Raw genomic sequence first — 13,721 nt, forward strand, 5'->3', positions numbered from 1 at the left:
AAACAACATTTTAGAGGTGTGTGTGTGTGTGTGTGTGTGTGTGTGTGTGCGTGCGTGCGTGCGTAGAGGCGGTTTCTTGCATTAATAATATTAATATAAAATAATATAATATCTTGCAACATCTTCATCCAGCAGAGTATAGAGCTGATTAGCAAATCTAATCCAGATGTTTAGTGTCTCATCAGGGAACTATTACTGATTCATAATTAGTGTCTGTTTGAGTGTGTTTTTGTGTGTGAGCGCTCGTGTGTTCACATTATTGAGGATGCATTTGAATTTGTTGTCATTATTGATTGGTATTGTCTATTTCCTCAGTGCACATGTTTTATAGGTGTGAGGCTACAGTAGGTTTCAGATCATATTTTAAGAGCAACTGAGCATCATTATGGACCACCCTGGAAAAGGGAAACGTGATGTGTATTAATTGTGCTCTTGTTTATGCATTTTCCGTATTGTCTCTTTCACTCTTTTCTGTTGCTCATTTCTGTCATTTTAAGCCCACCTGCTATTTGATTTGGAGTCTATACCCCAAGAGCACATTCTCCTCTAACCAATATGACAGCGTGCTCCGACAAAACCTTTGAAGATTTGTCTCCATAGAGACCATGCTTAATTGGGATTCATTAGCATAATTAGCATCTATCTCCTGCTGAACATGCACTGTCTCACTCGCTACTGAACTCATGGATTTCTGCGTGCATGTGAGAGAAATACTTTTGATGTTCCTTAATGACACGTCTTATTACAAAGCAGCAGAGGACATATAAACTCACAATAACACTATCCACACACACACACACACACACACACACGATTGCATGATATGAAGGCTATAATCCTAACTTTCCCATGAAAACTGTTTTTTGAGATTGTAAAGAGTCTGCTCCAGTCTCTGAAAAATAGGCCAAGTCACCATGGACAGTCAGCATGTTATCTTTTAGTGTGCAGGATTCAAATCTGTTGTCTCCCAGCTAATCATCAGTGCAGTTGGATCCTTTAAATCGAAGACGTCTGATTTTTACAAGTCAAATTGACTAATATGGATGTGATGCTGTGGTTTAAGATGATTAAAAACTGTAATTGTTGAACTGAGGCGACCATAATCTGCACAAATCTGCACAAATATAGCTTGAACACATTCTGTAGGATGCAGAGGCCTCACTTTGCTGCTGCAAGTCAGTGCACTGGCCACCCTGGTTTAAAACAAAATTCAGCAACTCTTACTGCACTTTTTGGGAGTAAGCTGCAGAGGACGTTCTAAGTCGAGTGTTTCTAAGTCATTCACCTCTGGGTGTGCACACGCAGTCACAGAGAGAGAGGGGGAGATTATTTGCTCATACCAGACAGAATAACAGTTGTTATCTTGTGTGTTTCTGTATTTGTTCTGTATAAGTGGTAAACATGACCAAATCTGTCTTAATTCTTGAATTCTGTGATCTAAGACTGCTATCTGTGTGACCAGGGACATGTACAGACATTTTGGGCGGCAGGAGCTCATGAAAAAAAAGGCCTAATAGTTAATAAATAATTATTTATTTTAAATTTAAACAAAACGTTAAATATATTAACACAACTCTGACTACCTTACCATTTTTTCCTATTTCCCTTACGCAATTATTTAATAAATACTCACAAAATAATCAGTTCACACAGATACTTTTTTGTGTTGACCAGGTTAATCACAAACAGCAGGGGAAACTCTGCCACAATGTGCATGTTTTCTATGCTACTAGTTTCAAGTATATATCTAGAATAAGTGACAGCACCAAGGAGAGGGACATAGTTTTGTTTATTTTGCATATGGCAATAACTCATTTAATACATCTTATTTTTTTCATTTCCTTTTAGTGTTATTGGAATAAATAACACTTCAAAAAATCTTTTTTTATAAAAAGTCTCAACAAATATCTTGACACTAAACTGAAAAAGGCTGTTTTGTTAATTTTACAGAAAAAAAACACTGCACCAATAAAGAAAAAAAAAAACAACGTTATTATAAGATGAGGAGCCTACGATCCAAATGATGAAGTTACTGTTTAATGCAGGACACTTTTTACATGTTGTGGTCAATTTAGAGATTTTGATTTATTTTGCTTCCATGTCTTCTTTTACTCTAATGGAAATAGAACTTCCAAAATACATATTTAGATGGTATTTGTTTTAGGCTGCATCTGTAGATTTCATCTAAATGAATCTATATATTTAAACCTAACTTTTAAGGGGCAAAGACTCTTAACTCATTAACTGGGGAAGTTCTGTGGTGATATGTTTAAGTTATTTTGTGTATCCTGTTCACCTGCAGTGCCTTGTCAAATGTGTGCAAATTAGTGCATTTTAATTCGTTAACACCTAATTTGCATATCAATGTGGCGATTGTTATTGTTATTAGGCACAGATTTTACTGTAGCTGTTCACCTGAGGTGTCTCCATTAAGGACAGTACATTAGCCTGCAGGGCCATGATGCCTCAGCTAAATCTTAGCTACCTACATAAGGTAGTAGCTCATGCATGTTAGCACGATAGAAGTTAACTATTTGTTTTGTCTTTCGTCTAATTAGCTGTAAACTCGAGGCACTGGCTGCTTAGTCTTTTGTTCATCACCACTCACCTCCACACAAGACAAGAAAAACTTTCTGGGATAGGAGCTGTCTGCCTCTGTGTGTGTCTGTGTGTGCGGCGCGCACTGCTGCGAGGAGACGAGAGAGAGAGAGAGAGAGAGAGAGAGAGAGAGAGAGAGAGAGAGAGAGAGAGAGAGAGAGAGACTCCCGATCTGATATTTTGATTATTTTAATTCAAGAAATACATGTGTTTGACAGGGAAGCTGTGTGCTAGCAGGAATATATATGCAGTAAGAGTTGCTGAATTATATGAAATGGTAGATCTGACATGACATGCCCTCACATACGAAGAAAAACCGCATGAGCGCAAGTATTCAATCAGTGCATGTTCTATTGATTGTTTATGGAACATGTAGCTTTATGACCTCACTACATGAAAGCTCACAAAACCTCCTGCAAAGCTCTGAGGTAGACAAGCTCTTGTGTGCAGGCTTGATCTGACCTGAGATCAGAAGAGAATCTTGTGTTTTGTCAGGCCTACATTTTAACGGTTTGTGTTTCCATCGGAGACGCAATGCATTTTGACAGTGGAGTGTTTGTACTTTGTTGCCACACTACTTTAGCTGTGCTCATCTCAACCGGATAGCAAGTCCTCAAGAGCCCCAATCCCTGTACACGGTCTCCTTGACATCCCCGTGCCCAGTATCAGATACTCTGCTCTGAGGTAGCTGGCTCCCCAGAGATCCCTGCTTTGAGAGTTGTCTTTTGTTTCACTGACTAAAAACAAAGAGAACTTTGCACTGAGATGCTTTAAGAGCAAAGAGATTAGCAGTCACCTCTGCAAAACTTATCCTAGAAAAATATCAAGAAGAAAGTGAGCTCTTCTCACATACAGCAGAAATATCAATTCATTCATTTTTCTTAAACTGGCATCATGCTGGATTCTGAACATAAGTTTAAAAACTAAAGTGATACATACGCATATTTTTAGGTGCTTGTATTTGTTTTTTTAATACAATTTACCTAGTCTATATCCACTACGTTCCACTTCTGGGATTGCTCTCGTTCTGCCGGAAATTCCGCCAGAAATTCCGCCCGATGTCACTCTTTTCAGATGTCAGTTTTCGGATGTCCCGTTACCTTCCGCTTACTTTGTGTTGTAATTTTAAACTCTGGTCGATTTATGAGGACTATGGTTAACTGCTCCTCAGATCTCTGCAGGGTAAACCCAGACAGCTAGCTAGACTATCTGTCCAATCTGAGTTTTCTGTTGCACGAATAAAACAACCTTTGAACATACACGTTCCACCAAAACAAGTTCCTTCCTTACCGCTAATCCACTGCATTTCAGAGGTAATAATTGTATTTTTTACGTCACTACATTTATGTAACAGCAACAGTTACTTTTCATACTAGTATGTAAACCATATACCATATAATAAAGGCAATACATTGTTAAGGATTAAACCAGTGGTGTTAAACCTTTTCGACTTGTGCTCCTTTACAAAAAAGCAAGATTTATTTGGGGCTCCTTTTCACCTTTCAGATGTCTATGATTTCTCCTCCAAACCGCTTATGATGGTTTTATATAAAAAATTATATCAGGCTCAAAGAGGTTCAGGAGGTTGGGAACCACTGGACTATACAGAACTGTGTAAAAGTAGTTAGAAATAGCTCCAGTTAAAACAGTAAAATACTTATTTATGCATCAGTCTTAATCTAATAATCTAATATAAATATATCAGTCACAGGGGCAACTGTTCTACATGAGTACTGTACTTTTTCTATGAATAGGCTACTTTATGTAAATTTTTCTTATAATACTGCTGTACCTTTATTTTAGTGGGATTTTGAATACAGGAATTTTACTCAAAGTGGAGTTTTGTGTAAAGGAACTGAATTTGTTGCCCCAGACTGCATCAGTTACCTAACGTCCTTTTTCACAACCTGCACATTTATATTCCATGTGACAGAGTAGCTAGGGGCTCTGAGTTTTGCTCAAGGACATACAGGGATCAAATGCATGACCTTTCAGTTATCGGTTGTAGTTTCCAACCACTTTCCCTAACACGCATGCTATCACTCGCTTCATTAATTTCATCATTACAAGACTGCCTTAGAGGATAAGAGAATATTTCATTTACATTTTTATGTAGCTAGCTGATCCCTGACTTAAACGCTCGTACATGAATACTGTAGGTGAGGGCTTAGTGTCTCGAGTAGACACATTTCCATCTCCACTGTTGAATCTTGAGGCTAGATTAGTTTGTTCCAGAGGGAAGAATGAATGAAGAATATTTTTTACTTTTACAGTTTTTTTCTGATGTCATAGTTAGGATTATGTCTCCAACAATTATTTTAACTGTGATTTACTTTATAAACTGTAGGAAAACAGTAAAAAAAAAAAAATGCCCACCACATGTACCCAGAGCCCATAGTCCTCAAATTACTTGTTTTGACTGGTCCAACAGTTTTAGTCCTGCATATATGCAATTTACAATGATATAAAACAGAGAAAAGCTGCAAAGCTTCACGTATGAGAAGCTAGAACCAGAGAATGTTTACCATTTTTACTTGACAAATGCCCCTTTTTCACAGAAGACATCAGACTTAGTGGTTCAGGTGATCAAATAGGTTGTAAACCAGCCAGCAGTTCAGATCAGATTACCCAAAACCACTATTTGTGGGAGCACTTGTAATTCTGGTAATAATACATCACAGAACAGAATAAAACTGTGTGCAAATTTACACCAGTAAACTTTGATGGATATTTACAACAGACAGGTTATATTATCACCATTTTCCATTTAACTACAATGTTTTTATAATGGATATAATTGAAGGCCAAAGCTCCAAACCTTTAAGGGGGCACTCCTCACTTGTCTGTTGTTTACTGTTGGAAGTCGAATCTGGTGGACATATACCGGCTTTTGCTGCCATATGCATCGGACCAGTGACCTTTTAAGCTTTTCTTTTTTCAATGTATCTTTTTAGGGGATGCTTTCTCTCCGCACTAGCTCACCCTGTCACCAAGTTCATTAATTTCATTAATCAACAAACTTCCCTAAAGGCATCAGAGGCTATTTACAGCCAAGATAAAATGTATTTAATATTAGAACTTTTCTAATTTGATATTAATAGCTTTTTTAATGCATCTATCTCAACATGTCAGCACAAGGCTTCACTGTAGAGTAGCAGAAAATAATCCAAGACCTGGTGGATTGAGCTGCCTTTTGTGCTGCTATAGAGAAGGTGTCAGAGGATACCAGGAAGATGAATGAAAAATAGTTGTTTATGTTTCCATCAGTGATGTATTGATTAAGGCATCAACCGGTATCCAATTGTGTTGGCTGCCCGTCCGCCCGTCCGTCCGTCCGTCCGTCTGTCTGTGTGTGTCACCTGCTACCAAGAGAGGGAACAAGCTTCTTTATCTGCCCCTGGATCTCCATCACTCGTTCTTTGTCTGCCTTTTGCTCGCTGCTTTATTGTCTCTGTCATCTCCTCCTTTATTTCTCACTTTGCTCCCTCTGCCACTCTGTTATCTGTTTTTATCAGCATCATTTTTCTCTCGCACCCCTCTCCTGTCACACACCCACCTTCCCTTTCGCTCTCTCAGACACACTCTTACATATTCTCCTCTTTTCCTCGAGCCAATGTGAGGAAGTGTCTGCTCCCCCATATGGCCTGTCAAGATCCAGCAGTGAGAGTGAGGGCGGTGTGTTGCATTCTAACATAGGCGTGAAAAAAAGAGGAGAGAAATCATATGTGGAATGGTGGTGAAATAGGCTGTGAAGAAGCACATCCATTAGGGAAACTGCCTTTGAACTTTTGTGGCACTGTGCAGCCATAACTAATCTAAGGGAAGTGTAATTTGTGGAAAATATCAATTATAAATCAAATATTTTCTACAATCCAAATAGAGGCAGCGGTAGAGAAAATAAGCAGGTGTGTGTTATGAAAGAAATGGGTAAACATAAACAATAGGTAGACTGTAGATGCTTATTCTGCAGTTGGACATTATGGAGGAACAATCCTACTGGATCTTTTATAATCTGGTATGATTGTTTGTCTTTTTCCATAATACACAGCTGCAAACTCTGTGATGCAAGAACAAAGGATGGGGAAATATGTGCATGGAAATATGCAGTATAATAAAGTTAATAGACAAGTTTGATAATCAATTAAATGTAATTTTTTGAACAATAATGCCAAATGTTCCCCAGTTCCAGCTTCTCAGTTGTAAAGATTCGCTCCTTTTCTTTTCTGTGAATGATAACTGTTTAGATATTAATACCAAGAATAGTTTTGAGTTTAAATCAATCAGGGCCACTTAAGGCTTAAAATGTTTATAATGTGTACTCTAGCAGGTATAAATCCAGCGATAGACAAAACAAGCAGTTAGATGACATTAAATAGGGCTGCAGAAAACTGATGAGCATTTTTCACTATTCCTCAATACATATTTAAAGTTGTTAAGTTTAAGTTATGTTTTTTTATGTTGTCTGTAACGTATTGTTCTTACTCTTGACCATGACTCTCTTAAAATTTTGATATTTCAACTCAGATTTTCCTGGATGAATGTTGAATAAAATAAGCGTAAGTACCTTGAAATAAGATGTAATGCTGCATAAAGAACAAGGAGCCTGTGTGTGATCACTTTCAGTACAATGCAACATAGGGATAAACGAGGCGAGGGATTATACTGATTCGTTTTTGTTTGTTTTAATTTTGCTCTCAAGTTTATATTTGTCAGTTCCAGTTTCATGTAGCAAACAGTTTAAGTGCACAGGGAGATATTGGTGAAATGCATTCTTGCATAAAATCCTTGCTCAGTGCAGCTTTAAATACCATGTGAATGAATCCATGTGCATAGAAACAAGGGGTTTCTATCGGCCCTGGGTGGATTAGGTCAAACAACTAAAGCCCAGCAGGCAGGGTCACCTGTTATGCAGTCAATCCAATCTTTACTAATGGAGCCAGTTCTTGTTAAGGACACAGTGCTCTTCGTCCAAAGTATCGCAGCGCGCTGTGCTTTTACTGTACCTGCATCCACAAAAAACAAACGTCTGTCTGTTATCTGTGGCGCACATAGCAAGCAGGATGATGGTTGTGTTGGTGGTGATAGTTGTGTAGGATGGCACATAGTGGAGCGCTAATGACAAAACAGCACTATCGACTGTGTTCAACAGAAAAAAGGATGATGTTTATGTGGGTGGGAGAAGCTGCCATGATGGGAGATATCATAAGCTTGTATTCACCGAAAAAGCCTTATTCTATTACATTGGATTCTACTGTGCTATTCTCTTCTGTTCTATGTTTAATATGGCTGCACCCTTAGCACAGATTCAGCTGTTATCAGAAGTATAAGAGCATTATCGTATCATAGAGGAATATTGCATCAGACCAGTAGATACTGGCAGATAAATGTACGAATCCACTTCATGCCCGGTGGGAGTCTTCATCCGTGAGCTATAGCGTTACCCTGACGACTTCCTAAGGTTTACTGCTGAGTTCAGCCAGATTATGAATAATGGAGAAAGGTCAGGATAGATTTTTAATGGATTTATACACCACATGGCCATGGCTGCATCAACAGGGATTCTAGAGCGATCATTTCTATTACAAAGGGCAGGGTATGTTCTGGCCTGAACTGTTGCTCTGACTGCTGCTGCTGTGTTGAATCTACAATGAAAATGTCACCGAACGTTAACATAGGCTACACTTTCCATGCCAGGGTTAATACCACTAATCTAGGTCATGACCTAATTCCAAGCATCCTTAAAGAGTGGTCAGATCATATATTTTAAAGAAGGCAGTTTAATTCAATAAATAATCGGCCGAATGAATGTTTCAGATGGGTGGGCCTTACAGATAAATAATTTAAATGCTTTGCTGTTTAAATTTTGTCAATTTTAGTTCTTCAGTCATTAGCAGCTTACGTCTTAAGTCTTTGTTTCATGTTTCAAAGTGTCTACGCAAAGTTGTGTCTCCAAATGCATAAAGCACTGATTGCTCGGTGCATGATATGAGGAGCTTTACACTAATCCCCCTCCTTAATAAGCTGTTTCATGTGCATCACAATTCAAAAAGGGGGTCAGGGTGGGTCTTAATCAGTCATTCAACTTCTATTTCGCCTCCAAAAGGCGAGTCACCATGACTTTAAATGCGTCATTTTAGTATATTGCAGTGTGTGATGTGTGGAAGATGAGTGTCAGCAGCAGCCAAGGCTGAGAGTCATGTCCCCAAGTTGACACCAAGTAAACAGTCACTTAGCTTGCGTGTCCCTGTCCACCCCCATAACACTGATGGAGACTAATGATCACACCCATGTGTAATTGCTCTGACATATCACAGTGACAGATCATATAGAAAGCAGTAAATCGGGAAGGACTTTAATGCCAGAATTGAAATGGAAACTGGAAATTAGAAACCATCCATTATGGAAGGTTCTGTTTTTTTATTCAGCTCGCTCACTGGGATAATGGCAGCTTTTTATTTTGGAGCGTGTGGGGAAAACAGACACATGCACACGTGCAGATACAAGCATATGCATGCACCACACACATTGGCATTTGTGACTTGGCAGACAATACCATTTTTAAACACAACTATCCTTTGCACTTGATTTGCATAATTCTAATTAAATGCTCGCTCAGAAGCATCCAATCACGATGTCAAGTAGAAAGTAGGAGGAAATAAATCCTTTTATATTTTAATCTGCTTTACTACGACATTGTCTAGCCTGCCAGAGAAATGAATATTTCACCTCAAACTACACAGAGGCATTCTTATTTGCATCAGTACTCTGCAATACATGTGTTATTTCCATCATTTTAGATTAGCTCTGCTTTTGGCTGCTATTAGGCATTTTTCACACTGCAGATGTGTTTTGATTCTGTCCAAGTAAATGCTGATAACATTTCATACTTTAGTTCCATGTTGTGAAGACTGACCAGAAAGTTTTAGTTAGTTCCAGTTTTTTTTTTTTGCATACATTTTATTTATACCAGCAATATAAAAGCTTAATTTGCACTCTTAAACACCTCAGAGTTGCTTGCAGTTTCAAAAAATGCATTTCATAAATCAGTTTGCCACCTACATATTTACAATCAGAAAAGGGAGAGCTTTTTTTCTTTCTTCTGCTTCTCGCAGTAGGCTTCTCTTGGTGACTTGAGTGCACTGACAATAGGCACAGGTTTGGTGACAAGAAAGATGCGGATTGATTCAGGAGGCTGATTTAAAAAAAAAAAAACGTACCCAACAACTGAAATACTTTTTTTTTTTCACGATCATGAACGGCAAAGTCAGTGTGGATTTTCATTAACGGCTGGGCGATATACTCTATATAATATTATGGAAAAATGTATGCAAATCACAGAAAAAAACTGGAAAGGCACTTGGAGAACGTAGATCTCCGGCCAGGCATGTGTGAAGTTTCCCAGTCCGATTATTCCGACACCACATGAATGCAGCACAAATGCCCTATTTCATTATGTTAATGAAAGTGAAAATTAGTGTATAGTGTGTGTATCTGCAATCATCATCAGTGATGCCCTGTGATTTGGATCCGCTCCAAAATGTAATGGGTTTCTCCTTGGTCCATGATACACCCTTCCACCAAGTTTAATAGAAATCAGGCCAGTAGTTTTTCCCGTAATTCTGCTGACAGACAAACAAACCAATAAACAGACGGACACAGCGAACTGAAAACATAACTTTCATAGCGGACTTAATAATCAAATTGATGTTCAATGCAATGGCATTGCTGTGCATTTCATGAAACAAAACCCTCACATTAAAAACAAAAACTTCAGTTACTCATTTTGCTAGTTTTTTTATTAACAATTTGCTTATAATTAAAATAAAAATACAATATAATAATAAAGTCCTTGAGCAAGATGCCCAATTGCTCTTAATATACTGTATGTATATGCAAAAATATTTCAGTTGCTTTGGACAAAAGCCAAATGAATGTAATATCATACTATTAGTCCACTGCAACTTGATACACTTCCCACACACCTCAGTCAGCAGCATCTTACTGTACCATTTATTATGCTACACACACACACACACACACACACACACACACACACACACGCTCCATATTTCTCACTGTCTAACCCTAACCCTGCCTCACATACAGTATATAAACCGTACACTCACAATCCTGCTTTATTACTTTGGTGCACACACACACACACACACACACACACACACACACACACTGACCAGCATTTGTCCTCCCCCCAGGTGACTATTCTGATCATCCTGGCCCTGGCCTTCCTCGCCTGCATCGTGTTCTTGGTGGTTTATAAGGCCTTCACCTATGACCACGCCTGCCCAGATGGATTCATTTACAAGGTAAGACCCATAAGTGGCCTGCATTATATTTTACAGCATTACAATACACCTATTTACAGCCCCGAGATAGTCAGGTGGTTAACAGGGCAGCTGAAATGTGTGAAATGTGTGAACGTTAGCATCCACAGGATGAGTTAAGATCCTAATTCTGATTTGTTTAGTCTATAAAATATCCCAAACTGTCCATCACAATTTCCATCAGCCCTGGGTTACATCGTCATATCACTTGTTTTGTCCAACCAACAGTCTAAAACCAAAATATGTTAAATTGGCAATGATATAAAATGTAGAAAATCAGCAAATTTGAGATGCTAGTGGCATTTTTGCTTAAAAGATTAATTAATTCATTATTCTTTATTTTCTGTCAATTAAAGCGAGCTCAACATTTTTGGAATATTCTCTTTTTGGTGGAGAGTAAGATGGGAAATCCATTGAATATGAAGGGATACCCAGGAGCTGGTTATCTTAGCTTAGTTTAGCGCAAAGACTGGAAACAAGGTGAAACGAGACAAAATCCACAGACCAACAACTCTAAAGCTCAGTAATTAGAACATTATAACGATCATTTGTTTAATCCATACAAAAACCCAAGTGCAGAACAACAGTTTCCAATGTAAGAGGGGTTATGTGCTGGACTAATCCTTGACTGGTTAAATCCTCTCTGCCCATTACTATCTCCCTCTCTACTTCCCTTCCTACCTAAATAAAAAAAAATAAAAAGGTGGGTGCACCAACCAGTCTCCTATGGGAGAAAAGAAAAAAAAAACTCCCGCCCTACTTTTACTCATTTCTGAGGTCATGTTACAAGAAGAGGCTAACAGGGCTTATCAGACAGGCAATCATGAATCAATGACATCAGTGATTTTGTTATGACCAGTATAATCAAGTGTAATGTTAGGCTTTTGTTCCTTGACACAGAAGCCAAAAAAAGAAACTCCATTGAGGCCGTTCTCATATGTCATTAGCCATGTCGACTATTAGATGAAAATTAAACTAACTGCCTATTTGACAATAATTATCACATTGTGATCACTAACCCCCCATTTATATGGCTGAGCTCATAAAAGAAATCGCTTAAACACCCATTCTGATCTAACAATCCGCTGCCCAGATATGTACAGTATTAGTGTTGAATCTCTACACTTTTCCAAATGTGATGCAGACAGCCTCTCCTTACCTCCCTGGTACTTATAGATTTCCACTGCACTGCACTTATAACGTAAGTTTCTCTGTACTTTGTGAGAGGTCACCTTGGGATTCTGTGTCACCGGACAAATCTGGTCTTTAAGGTGGAATAAATCTAGTTTCAGGCCCACAGCCTCTACAGGGGCTCTGATTGCAGCCTGCAGAGGTATTATTAGCAGTGTCACATGCATGTGTTCACCGGGTGCAAAAATGTCAATAGAAAAACTTGCACACACTCACACAATACTGTGTGGCACATACAACACACGACTGCACACAAGGTTGTAAATGTATACACACTCAAACGCATTCTAATGCTCTACGGACTCAAAATACTGCATATGCACTACATTACAGTATTACGGCCTGTTTGTCCCCTTCCCCTCTATACGTTCCTACAGCTGTAATGTAAATGGCTTCTTCTATCTCTTCCCTATTCCCTCTAATAAAAACAGGAATGTATACAGATAGGCTTGTGGCTGTTTTTTTCCCCATCATCTTAAATTGTCATGAGACATTTTTGGCTGGTTTGGTCATTATTTTGGATAAAAATAACTGATAATTTTATTTTTTTCTCTGCTTCTGAAAAATGTTTTTACTGGGAACCACGCAGTATATTTTTTAGCTAGATATAAAAAAGAGTACTTTTTAAAAAAAAAAACACAAGCCACAAAGCAGCTTGCCCTCTGTCTGTCAAGTAAACGATGTTAGCTTCTTAGACATGCCAGTTTTGAATATCACAAATATATTTGAACATTACTGAGTAATGTCAAGTATACCACTAATGTAATATCTTAATAGATCTGAGCTCAATTAGTAAATTTTCTATAGATATAGACTTTTCTCCGACTAACTTATTTTATCTGATTCTATTCACGTACAAACAAGATAAATATGTGATTACGCTCAGTGCAAACATATCTCGTTTAAAACTATGCACACCACAACTAGACTTTAAATCACGGTAAGAAAAATTGCATTTAAATATTTTTCTCAAATCGTTCAACCCTGTGAAAAACGTAGATGCCTTTAACAATGAATTAATTGATAAATGTTCTGAACCTCATGGTTCTCTTTCTCCCTTACAGCACAAGCGGTGTATCCCAGCCTCTTTGGAGGCCTACTATGCTGCTCAGGATGCCAACTCAAGGGGCCGTTTCTACACAGTGATCAGCCACTACAGCATGGCCAAGCAGACCACCTCGCACTCTGTCTCCCCCTGGCTGCCTGGAGGGGCGGCGGGGCAGCAGCACGACGCTAAACCTCCGAGTGACGAGGGCCACTGAGTTAGCTGAATGGTTAGAGGGTGTTGTAAACACATGCAGACATGAAGAAATACAGACACAGGCAGATATAGACGCAGCCACACACAAACATGTAGGTGAATATTTAAGATAAGAGACACACATATCCACAACAGCTACATATATAAAGCCAATATAGAGTGAAAACATGCATGCAGACATAAGAACACACAAGCACATGCTAGGTCATTTTCTGATTTACCTTGACTGTCCATTTTTGTGCTCATTCTCTTATCGAGGAGCATTTCCCATTGAACCTTTGCTCTCTTGGGATCATCATCTGCTGATACACACACACGTATATATACAC

General features: G+C 38.5%; 1 protein-coding gene across 1 annotated transcript in view; it reads left to right on the forward strand.

Moving 5' to 3' along the window:
• nsg2 (neuronal vesicle trafficking associated 2) overlaps nucleotides 1–13,511 on the forward strand; it is a 38,895-nt gene extending 25,384 nt beyond the window's left edge. The window contains exons 4-5 of the mRNA XM_031280861.2: nucleotides 10,812–10,922; nucleotides 13,196–13,511. Coding sequence (XP_031136721.1) covers nucleotides 10,812–10,922; nucleotides 13,196–13,393 — 309 coding nt within the window. The 3' untranslated portion in view covers nucleotides 13,394–13,511. The remainder of the gene's footprint in view (nucleotides 1–10,811; nucleotides 10,923–13,195) is intronic.
• The last annotated feature ends 210 nt before the right edge of the window (nucleotides 13,512–13,721 follow it).

Source organism: Sander lucioperca, chromosome 13, assembly GCF_008315115.2.
Source record: "Sander lucioperca isolate FBNREF2018 chromosome 13, SLUC_FBN_1.2, whole genome shotgun sequence".
NCBI lineage: Eukaryota > Metazoa > Chordata > Actinopteri > Perciformes > Percidae > Sander > Sander lucioperca.